The sequence below is a fragment of the Dermacentor andersoni genome, chromosome 2, assembly GCF_023375885.2.
Source record: "Dermacentor andersoni chromosome 2, qqDerAnde1_hic_scaffold, whole genome shotgun sequence".
NCBI lineage: Eukaryota > Metazoa > Arthropoda > Arachnida > Ixodida > Ixodidae > Dermacentor > Dermacentor andersoni.
The window spans coordinates 91,225,105-91,251,569 of NC_092815.1; the positions used below are offsets into that span (position 1 = coordinate 91,225,105).

Genomic DNA, 26,465 nt, shown 5'->3' on the forward strand with positions numbered 1-26,465 from the left:
ATTAACTATTTGTCACATTCTGGGGTGACTGAGGCCTCATATCTAACAGCTAGTGGACAGATCACTTTTGAAGCAAGAAAAAAAGGAGGCACAAGAACTTCATACTTACTGCTCCATTGCTAATGTAGATGTATGCCTTTCCCTCATCCCCAGCAGTTTCTTTAACAGAGTAGAAAGGAGCACCAACAATCAAGTCGGAGTAGCTGTCATTGTTTAAGTCAAGCGCCAGCACTGCAGCACCAAAGTATGAGCCCATCTGAAGAAAAGAAACACGTAGCTGTCATTCTTGTACATAGCTTGAATCTTTAGTACTGTTGTGCATAACTTGACAGGTATTTTTAAATACATTCACAAACCAGTGTTCTCTAACTCAGGACTACGTCTTGACGGTAACTTGCAATTGCCTGCTAAGTTATTTGCAACTCACTCATTCTCCTTATTCTTTTTTTTTTTTATGAGGCACCAACATTTGCAAGAAAAAACAAAAAAAGAAACACAAATACTAGGCTAACATGCCTCCATGGATCAGGTGATGACCAAACTACACTGAAGGGTTTCCGGTTCTCACATGCAATGCAGACCTATTGTGCATAGAGTTAAAATGGCACTAAGGAGGAACACTGAATCAGCTTAGACTGATAAAGTATCCTTTCATAATTACTTTTGTTAATTGCACACAAATATTCATTTGATTATTCAAAGAGATGACGATAAGTGACAGCAATGAGTCATAGGTTTTGCCCTCACGGAGGGTGATCCATTGCTGTCACTTATCACTGGTTTTTGGCCAGCCAGCAAATTTTGTTTGTCTCCCGGAAGTCCACATGGTGACTTCTGTCAGCATGATTGCACAACATGCTAGCAACCATTCCACCCTGGTCTGTCCACTTCAATCTGAATTTGCTCTTGCAACTTGCTCTCTGCCATGGCATAAAAAATAGCACTTCATCTCATCTCAAGCTGAGGTCAAAGTACTGGCACTGTCTGGTCGTTATTATTGAGATCAGTTTTGTTTCGATGCTGTTAGACCCGAGACGCCGCCAAGAGCCATGAAAATGTTTTGAATGTTGCTCACCAGATGGTGCCATGCCATTTCACCCTGGCTGCATTGAATGGATTTTCACTGGCGATGACAGCATACCGTATTAAAGCTAGATCCAATGCACCGTTGTTAAAACATTGGCCTTATAGTACACTTGCTATTTTTATGGGCACGTGATTGTATTTATTTGGACAACAATGTAAATTTGTCACTACTTTTTTTCATGATGTTGTGTCCACCTGGTTGCTCCACAGCATGACGCAACAGTGTAAAAAGATCTGCCTGTTGTATCGCTTGTCGCTTGAATATTGTGTGCACGTGGTTGCTGCTTGAACACCACATGCGTGTTGCGAGAATCCACAAAATAAAATAGAAAGGAGTATGCACTCTCTCAAATGCTAACATTAATCTGTTGAACTGGTCACGTTGATATCCTTTTCTTTTCAAATGTTTTGCTCGCTGCCGTGAGGGGCTTTGCACAAGGTAGAAATCATTAATTCACTTTCCAAAACCTTAGAACATCATAATTCATTTCAATGTAACATGCTTCAGGGACGTGTATACTAGAATGTAACGCATCCAGAAGGTATTTTGCTTGTACTTTGTATGAATGGGAAGAGTGTAACGATTCCTCTAGTTCTTGTATAAGAATTAAAAAGAGAGTTGCCACAGTGCCGCTATTATAATGTCAGTTTAGAAGCAACAGCAACCTACATAATGAATGTTTTGCATCAAAGGGTTTGACAGTTTGAAACAGTTTGACGAAATTTTGTAGGCACGTAGGGTACAGCTACAGTAAAACATTCACACCACAATTTAAATGAAGCATCTCATATTAAGAGATCCATGGGTGATTACAAGTTACCCTCCTCCCCAGCCATGCCTTTCCTCCTCAACACATTCGCTGAGCAACCGGGGCTAAGCTCTGCCTTCAATGGTTTTATGTCATGATGTGATGTCATGTCGTCAACTTCCGGTGTCTTGTAGCCAGCAAGTAGAGCCTCTCCAGCCTCTCTGCTAGCTACCTGCTCGTTGATCCCCTTCAGTGAGAGCTATCAAAGAAGCGTGCATTGCTAGCATTCTGTGGCAGCGCCCAATCACTGCATGAGCACAGTATGTAAGGGTAGTGATTCTCCCATGTGAAGTGACGACCGCAAACGTGTAGGTCCTGGTGCTGACCAGATACCTACAGCCATATGCACTGCTGCCACTCTACTCACCTGTTGCCTTATATATTAACACAATGTTGCAGCTTGACATGCCGCTAATTGCGAGATCTGCGGCCCACAACGCAATAAGGGCGATTCACAGTGCTTGTGAAAATAAACTTCCGAGACCAAAGCTGACTGTGCAGCTCATGTCAACACAGAGCACATTTTAGCACAGGCAGACGACACATGCTGTGTGCTAGAAGTGCTTGAGTGTAGTGATAAACTGTTGTAGTGTATTCTCTTTCTGTTACTTTCTTTTTGTCAAACAATTCAACCAATATGCCTATTATGCACAACATTTGTTGGCCATGAAGTTAGAAAAATTGCCGATGCTGTAATGTGAGTAGCCAATTGGATAGCTCGCCTGACTGATGTCATGTACCCCACCCCCTCTACGTAGCAGGTCATGGGGTGGCTGAAAACTCGGGGGAACAGCACTGCTGTAATCGGTAGCAACGCACATTTTTTAAACATTATAATAAATTACATGCATTACATTACGCGGAACGCTTCAATGTGTCACTCAATCACTAGAAAGACCTACCCTAACAATTCAGTATGTTTGTGAAAAATCATCAATATAATTTCAGGGTCCCTTTAAAGCGAATGGATTTTCCAACACTCTGCGAGTCAACATAGACCTTACATTTAGATACTGACATGTGCTTTCATAAATGAAAATTAAAGTGATGGTAGAAATAAAGGAAAAGCTCATTTTTATCTTATAGGTTTAATCCAGTATACAAACTGCTTAACTTTCTTTCATAAAATTTTTTTTTTCTGTTCAGCCTCGTAGTAAGAAGCAAATGACAATATTGTCACCACATTGTGACATCCGAAACTGACCTGTTCACCTTCTTTCTTCATCTGCACCCTAAGGCTACTTGAAGTTGGGTTTTCCTGGGCGAAGAAATACACCTGAAAAAGAAAGAAAGGTGCCCAAAATGCAATGCATAACTTATACGTAACTAATTATATAATAAGTTGCAAACAATGTGCATGTATTCCACCGAAGCCTGACCCCTTCAATGTTGCGGTGCCGCAACAGACGGCACATAAAATGGCAGAAACTTTCTTGCCATGCAGTGAATTATTATGCATGCATGCACCAATGCATGCAATTAGGTAATCCCCGAGCTTTGATCTTGCATGCAATGCAAGGTCAAAACTTGAAGATTACCTCCTGACAAGCCGCATGTTTCCAACCAAAGAGGTTCTGTGAGGTGTAGTGGGAAAGAGTGTAGATAAATAAAGAGCAAGCTATTCAGCTATTTATTATCACATTGAACCATAATTTCTGGCAGAAAATTCTTAACAGCTTTCTCCCTAATCGTTATTCCAGTATAACTTTCCTGCAAGGCTGTTTGCCAAACTAATGGCTGTATAGACATCTTTGCAAACAGAATGTACAAGCACAGTTTGCTTGTATTATGGAAAATAAAATTATATTATGGACCTGGAAAATCTAAGCGTGGCTCTTGTGGTGAAGCCATGCACAAAAGACAAGCCCCAGCATGTGTAGCTAGCACTTCTTCAATTGAACAATGCCAATTCCACCATTAGTTCGGCACATGTGCAAGGCAGCGAAGTGCATTTGTGAATTATGAAAATGGTCTACTGGGCTAATTAGACTGTAAGCGGGGAAGGCTACCTCTTTTGCGTAAACTGAAATTAATAGCACGAAAGCTAATTAATGGTTCCTACCGTGATGACCTTGCACTCTGTAGCTTGTCTATACGACACCTAGCACGCTAGACAAAACAGGCTGAGCCTAAAGTGGATATGTGCCTCTCTGAGATGACACTCACAGGATAGCAGGCACAGATGACAGTGTGCAGGCACTTTACAATAAATATATTAATTTAAGTTTGGGGTGTAACATACCAAAGTGCAACTCTCAGGCTATGAAAGAAGCTATAGTGAGGCTTTCCTGACTAATTTCAACCACTTGGCGTTCTTAAATGTGCAGCCATAACATGTTGTATGCGAGTAATATTGATTTCCACCCTCACTGGAACAGGGCAGCCAGAGCTGGTAATTAAATCCACAACTTTACTGTCAGCAGCAGCATTTAATCAGTGTCCCTTAGGAACTCTTGTGGCACATCACATTTTATCACATTCTCAGGTTACGTGACACACTGCGTCACTTCTTTCTGGTGTTCAACATTTCGTCTTGTATATTCAGTGTTTCAGCTGCACTCACAGCTCCTTTACGGTCCTCAGTTTCTCTTGGAGCTCCGGCAACCATTGAAGGACCCATGCTTTCAAAGAAGCGGCCAGATGTTACACTATAACCTGAAACAACAAGAGCATCATTGAGCAACTCAGAGCAGCAACTGTTACTGGAGCACTGTGACATGCTAAATGTCACTTATTGTGCCAAACTAGCCCATTTTATGAAAAAATTTTCAGTACTCACCAATATATTGTTGAATTCTCGGAATATTGCTGGCATCCAAGATGCCCCGAAGTTCGAGACTCAAGCTCTGAGATGCATTGCTAGGTATAGTGTATTTAATCAGTGAGCCTGCAGAGTGCAAAAAAAGAACATCAGTCACCTTTATTTTAGATTATCAACAAAGTGCATCGCACAGGTGCCGTGGCATGGCTATACATATACTGTGCTCCTATTGTGTGGTCTAATGACCCTCTTTTTTTTTTCTTTTCTTTCATTCCAGATCCAAACTAATTGCATAATAGATGTCACGTCTTCCTTCTCTTGGTCTGTGTTGTCAGTGTGTTGGTTCCTACAACACGACCATACCAACTTGGCCAGATTACTATTCTAGAAGGGTAGACATCAACCTTTTTGAAAGTTAAGTGTCTACCCTTCTACATAACATATGCTGGTTCCCAGCAGCAAAAGTATGTGTACTGAAAGCAACAAATTTTAAGCTTAAAGAACCCAATGTCTATTTATGCCTACTTTGGTGCATCTACCATATAGTACTACATCTTCTCCCAATGTTACACACACAAAAAAAAGAAATATGCAACTTTCCAAAGGAAACTTTATCACTACTGCCATTAAAAACTATACGCAATAATAAGCTAACTAAAATAAGCACTGGTTTCAATAAGTACAAGTGATTTACATCCTTGGCACTCAATATTCAAATGTAACCTAAGCAATCCCTCGCAGTTCTGCTTCAATATAATCAAGTTATACTCAAAACTAGTTACAGCTAATTTATGAAAGTTTGCATCGTCATGAGGGCATAAAACAGGCTGAAGAAAGAAGACGCATTCTGAAAAGTGAAAATATTAACTAAGCAATCCCTTGCAGTTTCGCTGCAGTCTAATCGAATTATACTCAAAACTAGTTCCACTTAATTTATTTATGAAAATTTGCATCATCATAAAGGCATAAAACAGGCTGAAGAATCAAAAGACACATTCTGAAAAGTGAAACTATGGCACAGATGGATTTCTGTGATCAGAGGCGCTATAACATAAAACTATTCCAAACTTTTCTATTCCAATTCTGCAATCAGCCCTATGCGATTGGTTAAAAACTTTTTGGAACACCCCAACTTTGCCTAGCTGTCACGGGATGTCACGAAAACCGCGATAGCTCCCCATCTGATATGACGTGTGCACACTGATTATACATGATTTGACCGAACAAAAGCAAAATAGTTATTTCTGATTTTACGCGTTTTCGCAATTAGCCCTCGGCTATTGGTCGAAGGCTTTCAGGCTGCACCCACTTCACCTGCCTGTCATGCGAAGTCACAAAACCACAAAAACTCACCGCGTCAAAGCGACGTGTACGCATTAAAGATGCATTAATATGCCGAACAAAACTGAGCTTTCTTCTGAATAGCCGCAGGCTGCCCCGTTCCGAAAGGAATAAAAGATGGCTGCCGCTGATCGCTCAGGCACTGGCTACTCGCACTTACCGGAAAGCATGGGTTTATTTGCATATAATAAAGCTTTTTGTGTGGCCACATAACGTTTTCGAGCACCTTCGGCACGTTTACAACCTCGTTTTGCCAACGCTTCTTTGCTGAGGAACCATTTTAGCGGCATTCTTAACCTTCCGTTGCATGCCGCTGCGATTTTCGACCAGCAACCTTGAGTTAAATAAGGGAAAGCAGACCAATCGCAGATGCTGGCACCGCCCTCTTCGTCTGGTTATCGATTTTCTCTGAAGTGGCTCGGCCCCATCAAATCCTTCTCCACTTGAGCGTGCTCCTCGCCTCTTGTCAGCCAATTAGCTAAGACCAGCCGCTCAGCGTAGGCAATGTTGTTCGTTTTTGAAGCAAACAAAAGGGACCTCCTATGAATGAGGAGAGAGTTTGATTGGTCTGTTCATACAACCCTGCGGGTGATCGCCCGATGCTTGCGTCGGCGGTTTCGCAAATTTGACATCAGGAGGTTGGAATAAAAACATTTTGGAATTGTTTTACGTTATAAGGCCCCAGGACAAAAGAGAGCCTTACACTGAATCACACATGTAGGACATCCAACATGATTTTGAACATATTTTAATAAAATGCGCTGTAGTGAGGCATACAGAAGGGAGCCAGTAAGAACATTACCTGTCCAGTCAACAATTCCTGGAGTTCCCGCAAGAAATTCGTTGTTCTGCAGTAAGAAGGAGCAGACAATCAGTCACACTTGCTCAGTCAGTCCCGAAACAGAATGTCACAGATGCCCTGCTCAAATTGCAATGTGAAAATATTTATTAGCTGTAGCAGGTAGCTGATATTTTCATTAAATTATATGAGTTGGAATGTAAGTTACAGAGTGTAGGGAAATTTTAGAGTTGCCAGACGATTTGTGCAGTCAGAGAAATATGAAGAACAATCACTGAAACAACATGCAGCAACTTGGAGAGCATGGGTTACTGTGTCATCTACATCATCACATGTTTAACAAGACAACTAGATAATATAGCTGCTTGTAAAAAAGCAAGGTCACTCCATTTGGCTTAAAAACTGCCGACAATATGACAGGTCATTTGCACTTTTAATTGTTGGGCAACATTTCATTATAAGCAGTCTAGCACTGGAAAATACCCAATCATTCTTTTATCATTATTCTGACATCAGATGTTATATCACACCTTGAATGACACTTACAGCAGAGATGTCTGCTGAGAAACCAAACTCTGCTACGGCATAGTAGTAGCTGTCTGGCTGCTCAGAGTTTGGCGGCCTCACTTGGTGAACTGCAAATTCAGACAAGGTTAACAAGAAATGAAAAACGTAAACGTGGGTTGCATATCAGGCTTTGCATAGCTAATCAAATGATAACAGAGAAGCCTTCACAAACAAACACTACACAACATCTAAAGCTTGAAAACAGATGACCCACCACACTCAGTTCTTAAAAGTAAGAAGTGCCTAACATTTGGATTTTCAACTTTTAAATTACTGGTAGTGCTTAAAGCAACATGAAATCAGTGCAAGTTGAAAAATTCGAATAAATGAAGTTTGGTTCATGCGATCCTGACAATGCCATGTTTGGTGCTCACACATTTCTATGAACCATGACTTTAGCTATTTAAATCCAGAATTGGCCCTCTGGATACTTTAGACTTGACTTGTTAAGACGCATGCTGATCATTCTGTAAAGTTAAACTCTGCAGGTTCCACCTTTTTCTGAGTGCCAGAATCAATAGCATGTTACATTTTTCTGATAAGAATGAGTGTGCATTAGATTTGAGCACCCATTGTTTTCTAGTTTAAACACATAAAAACTGGGTTTGCATTAGATATGGGGGTTGCTTTAGAATGTGGTAAGGCCGCTAAAAAAAAAAAAGCAGCAACGTGTTGGAACATTTTCTCTGCCTGTTCCTTTATTTGAACTCCCCAGGTAATTCGCTCACTTCCAAAAGTCTCATCCAGGTCAAAATAATAGAAGGCAACAGCAGTAATCAATGTGATTTCAATTGCAAATCTTTTCTTATGGAGCAGTAATACTAAAATACAAGACGAACTAATATGTCTAGAAGATTGATTGGTGTTAAAGATACAATTCTTTTAACATTGAGCACAGTACTTCATTAGGTGATTTGGCAGAATATGTGATGTTCGGCTGAGGCTCATTCTTTTTGCCTGCATATTATTTCTGCTGCTCGACCATATCAGATTCTTCTCTTATTAAATCCTGCAGATGCAATGATAAGTACATTCAAAATTTAAAAATAATGTCGCAACATTTGTAGCTAGCTAGCCTGTTTTGTTTAAGACCAGAAACCTTGCTGGCTGCCCCTTTGCACTTTTAGTAAATATATTTCTTCATAGCAGGTAAAGCAGGCTGCCGTTCTCCAGTATGACATATCACAAGAAGTTACAAGTGACTTACGTCTTCTGAGAAGTGGGCGCAGTGGCTCACTGCGATCCAAATCATGGCTGAGAACATAGCAAATTCCATTAAGCATGTACATTGTACTATTATAGAGCTGGTTTTTCCACTTTGGGGCACATACCTAAAAGAAAAAGAAGAACTGCTGTAGTACCAAAAATATTGAGTACTATTTCAAGGAGTGAATGGTCAGCGATGCTATGTCATTTGAGGAATATGATGTGCTCTTCCGCAGTATATGCAGGGTGTCCCGCATAACTTGAGCCAAGAAATTAAAAATGAAAGGCACATCGGAAGCGAATTGAACGGAACGCATACTAGTTGCAATAGCCTATAGTAACTCGACAACTTTTTGTTTTCCCCATAACTCACTAATTAATTAAGTTGAATTACCCAACTCTTTAATTATTGGCTGAGGACCCCAAGTATGATAGGCAGATTTGCAGAGCACCTTCAGGAACTACCAATTGAGTTGTTTCCTTTACGATACGTCTCATGTAGTCCTTTTTTCCGGGTTGCAAAGAAAGCCCACGAAATATGAAAAAAGCCACGTGACAGAGCGCTTGCGTAGTGGTATAGTGCTGCACTCAAGCGTGTGTTTGGTGAACAAGGACGGCTACCGTCAGATGACGGCGAAAATGCATGATGCTGGCTGAGCGCTGCCAATGAGATAAAGAACACCCTACCGCTTTGCCAGTCACGATGCAACCGACCTTGCTCACTGAGCACACGCTTGAGAGCAGCACAATACCACTGTGCAAACGCCCCGTCACATGGCTTTTTTTCATATTTCGTGGGCTTTCTTTGCAACCCAGAAAAAAGGACTACGTGAGACGTGTCGTAATGGAAACAACTCGATCGGTGGTTTCTGAACGTGCTCTACAAATCTGCGTATTGTACTTGGGGTCCTCAGCCAATAATTAAAAGGTTGGGTAATTAACTTTAATTAATTAGTGAGTTATGGGGGAAAAATTGTGTGAGTTACTATAGGCCATTGCGAATAGTATGCGTTTGATTCAATTCACTTCCGATGCGTCTTTCATTTTTAAATTCTTGGCCCAAGTTATGTGGGACACCCTGTATACAAAAGCATTGCTCCTACAATCCTGACTGATATGATTTGCCAGTTCTCCGTGCTGGAGAACATTCAATGTATACCTATTTTAACATTTTAATTCAGATCATGCACTTTCCCGGACAATATATATATATATACATTTTTTTTCTCAATTTTCCTTTGTTTTTCTTTGCTTTTGTAGAACATATTAGTGAGCTGCTGCTGTAAACACACCGCCTAGCAACACAACACTTCTGTCTCTTTTCTTTTTTCTATCAAAGTGGCTGCTGTAGACCTAAGCAAGCAATGCTAAAGTTCCGCTTTACGAAGAATATCAGTAATTCCCTCATTTTAACACTTCTTAGATTAAGCAAAAAAACCTCTGAAAAAAAAATATTATGCGTGTCTCAGACGCTGCGAGAACCAGTGGATGTGAGGCTTCTTGGCAGCTTCCATCGCCCTCTTATTACCAAGATACTATTGGTTTTATTGTGGGGGTATCATTATAAGTATAGGTGCTCGTACCAAGAAGTATGCGATGTAATGCTTGGTGTTTAACACATCCACATCCCTTGCAAAAGCATGGTCAATTACAGCTTCCAATCATGATGTTGGTACACATCTTTTAGGGTTGCATTGAACTATATGAACATCGTTTGTGGCATATAAACCAGCACTTCTACCCAAGCTTGACGCTAACTACACAGTTGTTCTAAGTGCTTTCCTTCTCCGAGCCTCAGGTGTCTGGCAGACTCCTCGCTACATCTTATCAGCGAGACACTAATGCAAAGAAGCTAGGTCTACATGCTACACCCGAGTGACTGTAATGCAATTGCATTATCATGATCGGCCCACCCACATGTCCGATTGCACTGCCTTCAGTGTCAGCCTGCATTACAAACAACATTAAACCCTTGGCAAGAAAATATATCAAATGCTGCTATCAGGATCCGTACACCAAGTCGCTAACTTTGCTTACACAGTCCCCAGGATGGGATGACTGCACCATACTTCCAGGACCAGCCCAATTTACCAGTTCACTGTCTCTGGGACTGGTTCAGTTTAGTCAGTGGCACGCACATGACAATCCAAGCCCTGGAGAAGTCGGCAAAGAAAGCTTTGCTTTAAAATATGGATAATCAATGACAATGTGAGTGCATATAAGTTTACAATATTGCTCTCCATTTGAGAAAACATAAAAACTGTTTTTCACATCTCTACTGAAAGTTTATGGAATCATTCCAGCATAGTAGATATGTGGGTGTTTTACTTCGGCTCTCTTTAGCTCCTATAAAAAAATTATATTTTTATTCGGTACTAGTGCTCTGTTAATCTCTCTTACCCTTAAAAAAGTGGTAATAAGTATTCTCACAGAAACAAACCTCACTACATGAAAGAGGTAATATCGGTGCAACTGCAATTGAAGCCCCAAATAAAACTTTTCAATATTACGCGAGCACCAAGCTCAAAATAAAACTCACAATAACCCTTCCATTGGGACCAGGCTGAATGACCATTGACATCCCAAGGTGCATATTGTCAAGCAGGTCATGGAAGCGTTCTCCATCTTCATTTTCTACTTCACCTTTGTCTGTTAGAACAAAAACACACACATATAATAAACACAAATTCCTGTGGTAAACATAAGAAATAAGTTTATTTACCACATAAATAAAAATAGGGCTGCCAGAAAATCACATTAGCTGAACTATGCAACACAGTAAACAGTTTGGTGCATAATCCATGCCATTTGACACAGCCAAACAGTAATGAGAAGTTGTTTCTACATGTGCAATATCTTTTCTGAGGATGACGCTATGCCCTGCAGTCCGCCACTTGCCCAGATCGATGTGGTTTGCAGGCTTGATGAGACTTAGACAATGAGATAAAACGAAAGAACTAGTGACGTACAGTAAAACTTTGTTAATTCGACCTTCGTTAATTCGGAAAACAGGCTAATTCGGACACATCCTGTGGTCCTGCCAGGTGTATGCGTTATTTAATGCAATCAAACTATCTTTAATTTGGGCGCATTTGGCCGCACATTGATTAATTTGGGCAACTCTCATAAAGTGGCAAGCGCAGAGTGCCGCATATGTGCAATAACGGCATTCAATCAAAAGCATAATCGAAATGAAGCGGCGGAGTCCGAATCACAACATTTATCAGCGGCAATCGTACGTGAATTACAGCGTCGTCTCCATTTGTGCCTGTAAGGCACTTATTCTTGCGTTTACCGTTGCGCATAACACCGTGTGCCTTCATAGCTGTGTAGTCGCCATCCATCATCACATCTATAGCGACCGCGATTTCGTCCACAGCGGCTGCGGCAAACAGCACACAGCGAAAACACTTCGTGTGTAAGACATGTGAATCATCTCCCAATGTCCTCGCACCATTTCGGAGACAAATAGGACATCCGCCGGACATCCAGTTTCGGACATCCTACCACTGATGCCCCAGGGTTATCCAATATGGACCTTTTTTGGCATACATGTGAATATTTGTCCTCCAATTGAGGCTTTGCCTTTGTGTTTCCTCCAAATAGAATTATGTTTCTAGCATGTTCGAATAACAATCCGAAGCTATCATGTCTACAGCTCGTGTGTACTTGATGCCTTACAAATTCAATGGCGCAATTTATTTTGAAAACTTCAGTTAGTTCATTAAACCACTTGCACTTTGCGGGAGGCCTATAGTAGGACACAAATTAAAAAAAATAAACAGCAGTTGATAAACAAGGCACACGGCCCATGCAGGATTGTGTTACTCAGCCAGCCAATCACAGAAGCAAACACAATCGTCGTCCTGCAACCTTTTCGAAATAGCGTCATACTTGATACCTCCCGAGCGTCTGCTCTTCTTGAGTTTTTACATTGACGAAAGCAATGAGGTGTGCAGTAGACATGGATAAAGTGTATGGAGCCTGAGAAGTCTGCAGTACATTTCATTTCACTGCTGAACCCATTTTATTCATTAAACTTCACTGCCAACTGAAGTGAAACTTACCAGTAAGTTGCAGCGAAGCAAGCGTTTTATTTCAGTTCAATAAAGAATTAGGCTTTCACCGTTTCGCTGTAATAGACGAGTGACAACGTATAAAATTACGCTCTTTAATTTTATTTTTGTGGTTACCACCTTATTTAGGTAACAGGGAAAGTTTGAAGTACGAACTCTTTGCAGCATAACGGAAGAACAGTGGTTGGCAGTTATGAGGGCGTGGGTGGAGCTTCACTGCAGACTTAAGTTGTATCCGACTATAGAAAAATTGGGAGTATGCTGCCCTCCTGCACACGTGCGTAACGTGTGCACAAGATGTATTTGCTCGCTCTGCCCGTCGCATCTGTGACGCAGCACCTGCTGCAACCGTGCATAATAGTAGACATTGTGGTGAACACACTGCAAAAAAATCTGGAATGTGTCCGTAAGATGTACGCAGCATGTCCCCATAATGTCCCTAGCGCACATGCAAGGAATATCCGCAGGATACGGGAAATGCGGCCAAACGGTCATGCAAGGGACATATGGAGGACGTATTCGAATATTCATGTCCAAAGGGACACCAAAGGGACACTAAAGGAAAATATTAAGTCAAGCTAAAGTGATAGGTTAGTGCTCGGGAATCTCTAAGGTGTCAATATTAATGTGAACAGAGCCTTAATAATTGAGAAATTGAGGTAAATACAGGACATGATCAGAGACTCCCCCGGGAAATTCAAGTACTTGCCCAATGACGAAAGCACTCCTCAGTTAAATTATGACACTAGTACGCAACCAACCATTATGCAAAACATGCTTGCATTGTACTATAAGACGAAATAAACTGCTATTTGTACAGTTCTGCTTCATGTTTAGACAAAAGAACTCAATGAAATTACCCTTGACAACGCCGCGGGCGGTCGAATGGTTTCGTTTTTTCTCGACTCCGCGACGCCGACAGTTTCACGTTTCAGTAGTTATTGCGCAGTGCTGCGCTGGTTTTGCTGGCTAGCAAAACTCACACAAACTGAGTAGCAGAGAATTCAACTTCCATATGATGTTGCGGAATGCCCGAACGGTCTACGCCACTTGGCCAAAAAGCAGCTGCAAAGGCGAATCTGCCGCCCTGACTTTATCTGTCTTGGCTCAGTGCCGCCGTCTGTCGGGCACTGATTTACTCGCCCACGGCAAAAAATGGCAGTGATGGCGTATGCAACGTCACTACTCCCCCGGTTGGGCGGCGGGAGATTTGAATTACGAAAAAGGTGTCCGGACCCTTCAGGTGCAATTTTCTTGTAAACTAAGTCTTTTCTTGGCATGAAACAAGCGTTGCAAGGTTTTTGTAATAGTATTTAAACAATCCATGCCGACTTAGTATTAGCCTTTAGTGTCCCTTTAAGAACAGATACATTTCATGTACACGTTACGTGCAGACGCACATGTGCAGAAGTGCAGCATACTCCTCATTATTTCAGAGCTTCCACCAAGCGCAAGCGGCTTATTGAACTAACTGAAATTTTCGAAGTAAATTGCCCTTCTTTGTGGACTAAAGTTGTTGAAATGTCCAAGCCTAGGTCATCTGTGGTTCCAAGCGAATAACTTCTTGATATAGGCATAGGCAACGCCAACGCAAGGCTAGTCTTTGTTAGAGAATTGCGTGAGAAAACGTGATGCAGGACACGACAGCTTCCGTTTGTAATTACAATGTGCGAGAAAACATAATTCTGTTACGAGGAAACTCAAAGAAAAAGCCTCAATTGGAAGGAAAATATTCACATGTATGCCGAAACATGTCCATATGGGATAACCTTGGGACATCCGTAGTAGGATATCCGAAACTAGACGTCTTGCAGATGTCCTATTTCTCTCTGAAATGGTGCGTCGACATAGGGACATTGCAAGTTTTTTTATTTGGGCAAAACAAATACAAGGTTTGCCCGCAAGGTAAGGCAAACGGAAGGCATAAACCTCATGACTAGGGCCTTTACCACGCTAGTTCGGATGTCCTATGGACGAAGTGTTTTCACTGGGAAGATGGAATATTCGGATAGCTGCAGCGCTGTACTTCTCCATGCATAAATTAAGGTAACAAAGCGAGCGTGAAAAGGAAAAACTATCATCGCAATTCGTTACTGCGATCACGCGGAAGCGCTGGCGTGCTTGTTTCGGGTGCATTTTAGCAGTAGCTAGCTGCGCACTTTGCGTGTTCCGAAGCCGACATTTCAAAATCTGCGAGGTTATCTCGAGCTTCTTTTGTTGCTGCATCCTAGCTGCTGCCTACTGGCGATAAGAACATGATTTTCGAGATAAGGAAATCTTCACTTTGCGGCGGCGAAGCAACTTCGTATCGCACGATCTATGGGTGCAAAGGTAGAAACATTTCAAATTGTCATGGGGCGTCGAAGACGCTGGAAGGCGTGGAATACACAGATAGGGTTACCCATGGAAACGAATGCCGCCGATCTGGATGACACGGCAAGAATGGGTCGCGTGTGATTGCCGACTCCTGATAAATTTGCAAGGTGTTTGAAAACGACCGACAAGTTCCGTAATACTATATAAAGATGTTTTTTAGAGGGGGTGGAGGGGTCTACGTAGTGACATAGATTGCCTGGCAGCAGAAATGCGACCGGCGCATTGGAGCGGCCGCTCTGCCGCCCTGACAACAGCCAGTACCTGGCGTTACTGGCGCGTGGCTTTCTCGGCGACTCCGCCGGGGTTCGCGCAGCGGCTCTACGGTTCGTATAATCCACCACGGCGCAAAGAGCAATTCGCAACATTCGAAATTTAGCACATTGTAAACTAATGAACTAGGGCTGGGAGTTCCGAAAAATTCGTATCATCCCGAAATCCGTATCAAGTGTGATCGTATCATTGAGATTTGACGGTATACGGAGATTGGATTGGATAAACTTGACGAAAGGTCCTGCAGGATACACGTCAGCGCGCAGCGGGCGACGCTCACGCAGGGAGGTATGTACGGAGACTCCAGGCGAGTTTTCGACTTCGCCATAGTGTTGCACACATATATAATATTGTCTGACTGCCGAATTCAAACAAAGGAACTCTATCGCAGAAGCCCGATACTCTCATAATTGGGCCAACGACGCCTGGCTCAGCAGGCGGAATAGAACACCCTTAAGAATTTCCCGCATGCAAGATATATTTCGTAGCTGCAAGGGCCCAGCAGGGGTTGCCTTGCATGCTGCGTCGCACCAATACGGGTGACCACGTTTAAGTTTTACAGAATTTTTAAAATGCCTTGTGGTAAATAACATAATTCTAATCCTTGAGCTGGATTATTCACAGAGGTGAACATTGCTTGCAAGACAAATTTAAACACATTCAACTAAGCAACAAAGATTTATTAATTAACTTCTTAATTGCTTTACCAGACAAATGGCAATTGACAAATTGTAGCCGGTGAGCTTGCAAGACGTAGTCACTTACAATGAATTTCCAGGGAGACACCAGTTTGAGATGTTTGCCAACGTGACGGACGAAATACATGGGCGTTGCAGTTTACTTTTGTGCTTGAATGCATGAGCGAGCATTCTGTTAAAAAAATATAACCCTTCCCCAACTAGGGACAGGGGTGCACGCGAAACTTGTGCAACCCTAGGGGAGGAGCTGGCTAGTTTTTTGTTTTTTTGTTTCTTTAAGCATTTGAGACGCATTAAAGAGATGTGGTTGTTGGTGAATGAGAAACAATTGTTCATTGTTGACTACAGGCCCTTTCTCGAGTGAGTTCCCGGCGGCGTTCATGAAAGCCACTTCGCAACGCGCCGTTTCCGCGACATACAGTATACACACGCAGCGCGTACAATGCATGTACACACGTGGACATCGCCACGGAAGCGGCAAAGGTGTCGGCCTGCTACGATTAAGGCGAGATCGATCCCATCAGACTGCTCACTAAAGATGACACAATGGCCCAGAAATGTCGGTCAGCTCACCCGAGGTATCAACACGCACTTCGGTACACGGCGAGTCGTCTACACGCGGCCTGCACTTGAACAGGGCGCCGGGCTGGTGAACTTCGTTTCCCAAAGTTTGCGAGTTGTCCTTGATGGCTGACACCAGAACTCTGCGGGGAAAAAAAAGTTTTCGTCAAGCATAAAGGCATTTTATCCGAGCAATAGTAGTATCCTATTGTTATCTTGACTGCATGCATGATACAGGAAGGATTGAGCGCGACATGTGCTTTCCGGGAACACAGAAAATGCCATTGAGATCATACGGCCACACATTCAAGGGAGGGAATGTTTGTTCTGCTTTATGAACTTTTGCCTTCCTATAGTTAATGTCCCTCACGTCCGACACAATACAACAGCGCTGCAGACGCGTGCCTTACATCATCATTACTATTATTAATATTGGGCGTCTGCTTTCGACAAGTGAACTGGACAAATTGCACCTTGTCAGCTCGGACTGACTAATAAGCCGGGTACGCCCTCTCTAACTGGCTCAAAATACAAGCACGGTGGAATTCAGCATGGCGAAATGTGAGGGTCCAGAATAGCACCATTGGTCAGGAAGGCCAGGTAGCACACTCTAGCCCAGCCGCTGTCTAGCGACCACTAGGTGTACTAGCAACGCTTGACTAACAGGCCAAGGCCCAAATCAATGTTGTCAACTAAAGAAAGGCCCGCGAATCAACCCATCAAAAAACCACAAAACCTGCAGTTCCGAGGTTCCTAAAACTGCCAAGAAACCATCTGCATTCAGGTTGGAACAAGAGTTATAATCAGTATGTGAGAGATACACAAAATAAAGAGAAAGGCAGGAAGTGGTCCGCTAGCCTACGCTGGAGGAGAGTGCATATGCTCCCTGTTTCTCTACTTTATCCATATAGTCAGCATGTAACTTTTACTGTGACTTAACTGCAGGTAGCTTAAACGAGCACTAAACTAGCTTATCTTAATAAAATATTATTTGAAAACTCCATTTTCGTTAATTTCGTGGTAACAGGCTTTATTTTATAAATTTCGCACTGGAGCTCCAGCACTGTCACCATCGTCACTGTGACGTACCACGATGTTGGAATCTCGTGGTGAGCCTTGCCAAATTGTCTTTGGCTCTCTTAAAATACAATGTAGTCCATCTTTACCAATAAAGAATTAACTAGGCCAAAGCAGAAGCCGTCAAAATCCATGACGTCCTGTCAAGCTGGTGCAAAAACGTCACAAAGCAGCGTTAACACCCGTTTTTCACTTTTGCATCTCTTTGGCTTGCCAAAGATCTAACGGTGAGACTAGAATTTTTATTTTGTTGTATTTTGTACTGTATCATAATTTACTGACACAGTTCAAATCATTTGTTCTCTTTAGTGCCCCTTTAAAAATATAGCTGCCTAGCTAGCTAATAAGCATTATTTTTTCTACGGTTAGCGAACTGCGAAAGTATATCAATGCGTTCTAAATGTTATTGTTTCGCAATAGGGCCGCTTCGCTTGCTTTATGTTACTTGGAGCTTCCAGCAACCAGTCACCAAGTGCTACGGCACAGCCATATTTTACTGATATTGAGGTGTTTTTCTGTTCTTTGCTGCATTCCATTTTTATCATCATTACCTGCATTTTATGCGAGTTTACGTATTCTACAATGGATTGATGCAACACTAATCATCAGTAACACTGTATTGATGCTTGCAACCATATCGAGGAAGCAAATGAAGTTCGGACGAAACTTCGCACGAAACTGACTTTATTTATTTTGAAGTGAATAGAGTTTGCCGATACAAACGTGCTAACGCAAAGGGCGCATGCTCTTGCGCCACCAAGCGCGTTCATAGAAACGAGCTTGCCGTCTACCTATACTACCACTACAGATGTGCAGTTTCATGGCTATATTCTCTACGATATTACAAAGTGAAATTATAAGCACTACCTAAATATTCTCGCTACAACAAAAGTACGCCGTCATGGACATCGCTCCTTTAATTGTGAACAATTTCTTAAAAGAGTTGGACTATTTGCTTAAGTTTACAATTATTGTCGATAATTCCTGCAATCTTTTCTTTCTTTTTTTTTTTCATATACGCGCATTCTATTAAGACCTTAAAAGTATAAAGTTCCTGTTGCATTGTATGAGGTTTCGAGTTGCGTGCCCATGTCATCTGTGCTCTGGGAACTGTAAAGTGCTCAGTGATTCAAATGCGATGATCGGCCCCGCATGGCGGCCATAGGCGTCCGGCGCTGCTGGCGCCACCAGTGAGCGCTGGGGGATCACCGAGTGATAGCTTGGGGTGCGTCACAAATGCCCTCGCTCTCAATGTATACCGCAATGCATGAGCTCGGTGTCCCCAGTGCCCACCAAAAGGCGCCGGACGCCATGCGGGCCGATCATCGCGCTTGAATTCACCGAGTGAGCACTATACAACTATCACATGCTATCGCTGTCATGTGTTCTATGATTTCAGCGAGCCTATATTTATACCAATGGGCGATTGTATTAAACTCTCGCTCTCATGTCCGTTGGCAACTTCTGCTCGTTCGCCTCCTACCCGCGCGCTCGGCGCTCTGTCTCGGCCTCGTCTTCGGCTGCTTCTTCCGCAACCTTCGGGCACAGCAGTTCCCATAACGTGTACATTTGCCTCGTCTGGCAAGAAGGCAACAATCATGCCGAGGTAAGCGTCTTCACGCGGGCACGCGCGGAACGTGCATATTCTGACGGACTGTTCGCGAAGACCGTCGCAGACCCGCCGTCTAGAGGCAATCCGTGCTTCCATCGTGGGCTCAAATAAAGAAGAATAATAATGAACCCTCGGAATCAGCACTTCCGCGCGGGCGCGGAGAAGGCAAGGGCACTTCGACGGCAGAAGCTGCCGCGACACAGCGGCGTTGCAATCTGCGCGCACCCGCCACGCGACTTCCGGGCGGCGAGGAACGCGCCGGTGTCGGGTTTCTTCAGCACGACGGAGAAGGGGTTTCGGGCAGGACGCGCGAGTCCGCCGCCAACGATGTGCAGTGCGCGCAGCACACAGGTGTGATACGTGCACACGTGTGCCGTCGCCGAACGCGTGCTGACCTGCGCCGAGGCTCGACGCCCTGATTAGCACTGGCCACACGGCTCGCGCAGCGTTGGATGGCAGGGGGCCACCGGTTTCGTTGCCCAATTAAAAAGAGGCGATCATAGCTAAGTAGAGAGGGAGAGCTAACCGGAGAAACATAGCTGGGGCGAGACACAAGGGCGGCCCAGACGAAGCGCTACGTAAACCGGAAACGAACAAAGCAACGAAAATGCCAAAAGGAGGTCCTATATACCCGAAATTACCTTAGTAGAGTGCGGAATTGAGCTGGTCGGAACATATGTAGTATATACGGCTAAACATAAATATATGTGAACAGCGCACGGGCGGGGCGAGCGTAAGATACATCTGTGCCTTCCGTTTACTCCCAGGGCCGTCAACCGGACGTGCGTCTGGTTGAACTATACCCTTTCCCTTCTCCCTCTCACGGGTAAAGTATTTTCTTCTTTTATTGAGCAATCTTAATTTCAGCCGCGCATAAAACACACATGCGCACACTATTTTTGGCGAAGACCTCACACTTCCAGCTGTGAAGGTTTATTCGTTTACAATCACCGAAATTATCCGTCAAGGAGCTATAATGATAGTCGGTATATATGATCGACTAGTAGGAAAACACGGCCCTCTCCTCGGTGTGCTCAGTGACACGACACTCGAACGTGAGCTTTCACTCGGACGCGTACTTGTTGTAGTCGTAAATAGCATTTTCAATTCTTGAGGTATCGCCTCTCCTACCGTCTCTCCACTCCCTGCCACTCAGATGTTAGCAGCCCCGCTAGTCAGTTCACGATGCGGTCAGCAGGAATTGCTTTGCTACCTATTTCCACTGCTAATAAAGTGACCGATTAACATGCTACTGTATATTATATTTTTGTCGCACGCCATGGACACGCTGGCGAGTATCAACGGCGCAGCAATTTACGGTGACATCGCGCAGAACTCCAGATTCGTCGATCTTGTCAGCCAACTGGGAACCAGATCGTCCTGCACCTCTCGGAGGAGCGCGCGAGGAAAGTGATTTCGCATCGCTCGCCGGTAATCGTTGCGTGATCCGTCCCACTCAACCAGCGTCGCGCACGAGGTCAGGCTGCGAACAATGGACGAGACACCCACCCGGTACTCGTTCGCCGCACGCTGTTTCCTTGCTGAGTAAATGATGCACCCGACCCAAACGAGCAAACAGAAAAGGACATTTTGATGTCAAGAGCTACGAACGCGATCTGATCAGTTTTCCTCCTATCATGGCTGATAACGTTATCTCGTGGGCCCTCCGCTTTCGAGTGAAGCAATCAAGCATAAGTCGCGGCTACTTCATCGATCTTGCGACCTCCTAACGTCTATGTAGGCACTTGATTTTGAGCTGTGTGAGCCGCGTGCGGGAGCCATGCCACCCGCATCCCTTTGCGACTTACTTTCAATGCTACGTGTGGTTGCAAAGCACGCAAAGATGGTCGAAACAATCGAGCTTCATAAAAAAAAAAGTATGCACATTCAAACGTTATGCACAAACAAAAAAGTACAAACACCACAAAGAACCACAGTCGACGCCTTTATAACAAAGTGCTTGGGGCCTCCGAAATCATTCGTCATACAGGACACTTCGTTGTAACGGTCGCGCGCCGCAAAGCTCAGAATAGAACCGGGACGGAGTTATTCCTTCGTTATAGAGGTAATTTAGTTGTAGAGGCGTGTAGAGGCGCTTGACTGTGTACGTTACCCCTACCTTCTCTCCAAACACACACATACATCATCCCTGGTTGACCTCCCGTCGTTTCATTTATCATTTTCTTCTCTCTCTCGGTCTCTTACGTGCATCACCGTCATCATTCTTGCAAACCGACTAGCCCGTCAGTCAATCCTTAAAAATTTAAGTTCCGACATGACTATCGCTATAATTTCGTCCGCTGTTGACGCAGAAACTCCCACCGTTTATAAATGCGCACGAATAATTATGCTACGTCACATAATTTACGCAAGACATAACAGTGCTCACTGAGGTATCCGACAGAGTGGTCCAAAATATTCGACGCAAGCCAGCGCCAGCAGCAAACGTGTGCCCGCGCGGCCTGCAGGTTCTCAAAAACGGAAGTGAGCGCGCGCGTGGCGACGAACGCGGTCGGAAAACTCTGTGGTCACGATAATCGCGCTCAGCCACGTATTCATCCCCGCGCGGATCAGTCGGAGACTCAAATTCCCGGACTGCGTAGTCACCCTCCGCCGCACGGCCGGCGTGCGTCTCGCAGCCGGCTGATTCACGCCAAGACTCGCCCACGAAGAAAGGCGGAGGACACACGGTGGAGCAGCGGGCGTGCATCACGCTACAGGCCGCGCGGTAGCGAAGAGCTGCCCTCGCCGCGATCGAGGTCACCGCGCTCGACCGCAACCGCTGAACAAGAGAAGCGAACGAAAAAAAAAAAGAAAGAAAGAAAAGAAAATCGAGGCCCGCCCGGTCAAGCTTTTTTTTTTTTTTTTTTTTTACCCTGAAGACGCACCGCCGCCTGTCCCGCATCGCTCACGACATTTGGGCAGCCATCTGCTTTCTCGCTCCACTCGATAGGGCCCCCTATTCCTTCCGCGACGTTTGCACGAGGTTGTGCAACCCCACCGCTCGCCTCCGACGTCGACGAGTGGGCGCTCGGCCGCTGCACCTGACCACAGCTGTATCGCTTTAGTACCTACTCTCCTCCGGCTCCTTATGATGAAACAACGCGCTCGCATACCTCCATTTCTTTTTGCAGACGAGCCAGAGCGCCCGCGACTTTTTTTTTTTTCATTCTTTCTTTCTTTCTTTGTCTCTCTCTCTCTCTCTCTCTCTCTCTCTCTCTTTGAACTTCTTGAGGTACTTGCTGCTCAAGTCGGGTCGCTAAGCTGCAGCTAAACGGCAACACTGAGTACTTCCGCTACTAGCAGGGTCTGCAATAAGCGGCCAGACAGATGCAAGAACTGAAAGTGAAACAAATAAGTAAAAGAACGACTTGCCCCTAGACATCCCTGTGCCACCCGTGGCGGCCACCCAGCGATAAGTAGGTGCCTCCACGCGTCCGAGCCGGAAGCGTCGGTCGATCGTTAGTTCGCCATAGGTCCCGGTATTTACTTGACCACGGAAATGCCAGACGCACTTCGAACGCTGACGAAGCCGAGTCGGGAAAGTATACGAACACCGCGAAGTGAGTCATGACCCAAGGAGAACGTCACTTGCTGAACGGGCCCAATTTGTTAGAGATTTACTCTGTAGTTGGCAAAGATGCATCCTCGAAATTCTTAACAGGAATTTCTGAGCATTTCACCGCGACTTATACGCCCAACCACAACGCCATATCCGCCGAGATCCGATGCTGACAAGTTAGACACCCAAACCATAAGACAGTAGCTCGTTGCGTGAATATAAAACGCTTTTTTAGAGTATTATGCTTATAAATAACAGGTCACATGCAACAGAGGTCAAAGCAAGCATATCCTCTTATTAGCGCAGCCAGCATTTTTGTCTGGTGAAGTGGTTACAACTACACTCTCCCCGTAAGTTCGCCACTGTATACTCCCAGATAAACTTGAAACTATAGTGAAACACGCAAGGCAGTACGAACGAAGTTGCAGACGAAGGGTGTTGCAAGGCCATTTCGAATGTTTTTTTTTTTTTTTCTCTCTCTCTGGTTGGCATCGAAGATCCGCGTATCGATAACCTCACGCGCATTTCGTCTGTTTCGTCGCGAAGTGTATACGAGCTTATCGCATGTCATCTTTGCGGCGTACCAGCAGCATCCTGCACTGAAAATGATCTCAAAGTGTGGTGCCTGTAAAATCTAGACTTCGTCCGCGCACCGCATAGTTGCCGGGATGACGACAGGTGAGCGCGGCTAAAGGGAGCAGCCACGTCCTGCGCGCTATCTCCAGACGCTGGCTCTGTCAAGCCGACTGAGGAGTGAAGACAAAAATAAAAAGAAGCCCACGATGGCTTTATCACAGCTGCCACGGCGCGAGGGGAATGACACGGAGCCGAGACAAGGAACCTCGCGGACGGCCGTGGTGAGGGCCATCCGCGTTTCTCCAAATTGTAGGGCGCTGGCGCAGCCGTGAATACCGAGCCTGTTTGCTGGTCCATCTTGGGCCGTCGTGAATCTCGGGACAAAATCTTTACCCGAATTAGTCACGACGCGAGGAGGAGCTGCGAACGGCAGCCAAGAGTGATTGTATCGCCTCGTCTCGATTTAGCAGGAAGAAGATGGACAGAGCAGAACAGCCGCTTCTCCCGTAAAACTAACAGTGCTAAGAATGAGAGTGCTAAGAATAGTTTCTATACCGAAGAAATGTCATCATTAAAGGTAACTCTGGTGTTTCACGTGCCACAACCACGATTTTATTATGAGGCACGCCTTACAGTGGGGGAACTCCGGAATAATTTTGACCACCTTTAACATGCAACTAAATGTATGTACACGCACGTTTCTGCATTTCGCCCCTACCGATATGCAGGCGCCGCGGCCGGGGCCTCAGGCTGTGGGTACTCTGTCCACGCAGTAACGACAAAGGTTGGGTCATGAAGAGTACGCGTGTTGGACGTAAACTTATCACGCATTTCCTTCGTCGGCTCGTCGCTTCTGACAAGAGGACGGGTCATCTTTGACAGAGGTGCGTCACAGCAGCGAGACTGTCGTCACGAAGAAGTTTGCATGACCACGCTCCTTATAACTCTTGCGATGTGCCGGTTACGCCGAACCTACAGCACTGGCATAACGAAGGCGACTTCAGGGGCATCAGACAAGAGATGGTGTCGTCAACGCGATGAGTCGTACCTCGTGCACCCTCCTCATCCACCCAGCTTCTAATCACGAGGAGACATGCTACGTGCTGTAAACATTCGCAGCGGTGCGCGAACAATTTGCACGTCACTGCACGGATGAAGCCGAATTTCGTGCGTATAACCTGAGCCTCCCAATGTCAACGTATTGTGAAGCCGGCACGACCCGCGAAAGAAGACGCCCGAGACGGGCTCACGGGCGTTGTCGGGTCATCTCGAACTAGCGCCTTACAAGGAGATCTCCATGCAGCCTTGTGCTCTGGGACCTCCTTCTGTAAAACTTACCTATGTATTTTTTATTTGTACAATAAGCATTGATTGATTGATTGATTGATTGATTGATTGATTGATTGATTGATTGAAAATTTGGACGATAGCGATATAATGATATATGCTAAAGCATTCTTAAATAACCAACTCGAAGTAATGATGACCGCTGCCCTAAGTTTTCTTTTCGAACCATCAAAGCCGACATACACATGTATAGTGACAGTATTATGTTTTGCGACACGGAAAAATTGAGGCTGCTGTGGCACTATGATAACAAATAATCTATGAAATAAGAAAAAGAAAAAAAGAACATTTCTTTCCACGAGAGGGCGGTTAATCATTCTGCGCGTGACGGTTCATGCAAATGCGCCCCTCGCGCGACACAAACTTGCTCGAAAGCGGCAACAGAGCGCAACTTTTACTTTTCCTAGAAGTGAAAGCGGACACATAAGCGCACTGTCATCCGTCTATGCAACTCCTGTGCATTGCATCCTCGCGACCTGCGGGCGCCAGTCAGGACATCCTGTGCCGGCTCTCGAACAGACCCCGCTTCCGGGCGCGACAGTTTTCTTCTCGGCAGCCCCGAAGGGCGGCGTATACTACTACGCGCGTGCGAGCGGGTGATTGCGGGGCGCCTCGGTCGTGTGTCCTTCGCGCGTGTGTGACTGAACGCCCGCTCATGACGCTCACCTCGAGTGCCGCGTGGCTCGTGCCACGATGAAAGACCAATGGCGAAACCGACGAGGCATCCCGTAGTTGCATCTCTCAATGTACCTCGTTGTGGGTCGTGTACACTCACTTATGCACGTATATATAGTGTCGCCGAGCGTTCATTTCTCTCCTGTCATATTTCCCTTGTTTTCTTTTCTTATTCGTCATGTTTCCCATTCCCGCTGACTTGCATTCGTAACTCAGTTTGAGCAAACCTCAAAGTCCCGCGGAGAATGACAAAACAAATAATTACGCGAATCCCACGCACACGGGGAATTTACAGACGCGAAGCTTCTCGACGGCCTTCACCACGCTCAATAGCGACACGCTGTTGGTATCGCAGTACGGGTGTATGAACTGCACAAATCAAACATTGGCTACTCAAAATCAGATTCTTTGGGGGTGCGAGAGCTTACTCCCTCCCAGGTAGCTCCTGCCAGCTCCCTCACAACAGACGTGGAAGGAGCTGCTCAGAACGCAGGATCAAAAAATACAAAAAGCCCTCGTTGCCTGGGCCGAAAGGGTCACTCCTCGTGAGGGGCCATCCTAGGACTCGGGCCTGCCAGATCATAACTGAGCAGAGTCTCAATAAAGTTGTTACCACCTGAACTGAGAAGAAGAAACAGTGACGATTGACGTTTAAAGGTACGGACACACTGGCGTCAAAACGCGCGCGGCACGCCGCCGGCGGCGCGCCGCGTGCCGCAAAACCTGCCGCGGAACCGGTTTGGTCTGCCGCGCAGAGGATGGGTCGAGGACCCATTTTCCGCGGCTTGCCGCGTGCCGCGAACCAATGAGAGACGTCCGGGCTTTCTCCTAAGCGCCACCTCTTGGCTACTGCCGAAGTTAACTTCCAGCGGCGGCGGCGGAACCACGATCGACGACCGAGCGCTCCGAGCCAACCGCGACAAACAGCGCTAGTGCTTCGTCTGCGCGCCTTTTGCGCGCGCCGCCATCGCAACAGCAGAGAACACACAATGACCAAAACGCTCATCGTCGTCAGAACATCGTCGTCTGCATCTGCCATTTCAGGAATCAACGCGATCAGCGCGGT

The 26,465-nt window shown here is 45.1% G+C and overlaps 1 protein-coding gene across 1 annotated transcript in view; it reads right to left on the bottom strand.

Moving 5' to 3' along the window:
- The window catches only part of LOC126542023 (integrin alpha-9-like), an 89,848-nt gene that overhangs the window by 34,239 nt on the left and 29,144 nt on the right, over positions 1–26,465 (bottom strand). Inside the window, exons 2-10 of the mRNA XM_050188989.2 lie at positions 16,563–16,693; positions 11,109–11,218; positions 8,571–8,694; positions 7,343–7,431; positions 6,800–6,845; positions 4,675–4,782; positions 4,459–4,550; positions 3,100–3,171; positions 110–256 (exon numbers count right to left, since the gene is read on the bottom strand). Of these exons, the coding sequence (XP_050044946.1) occupies positions 110–256; positions 3,100–3,171; positions 4,459–4,550; positions 4,675–4,782; positions 6,800–6,845; positions 7,343–7,431; positions 8,571–8,694; positions 11,109–11,218; positions 16,563–16,693 (919 nt within the window). The remainder of the gene's footprint in view (positions 1–109; positions 257–3,099; positions 3,172–4,458; positions 4,551–4,674; positions 4,783–6,799; positions 6,846–7,342; positions 7,432–8,570; positions 8,695–11,108; positions 11,219–16,562; positions 16,694–26,465) is intronic.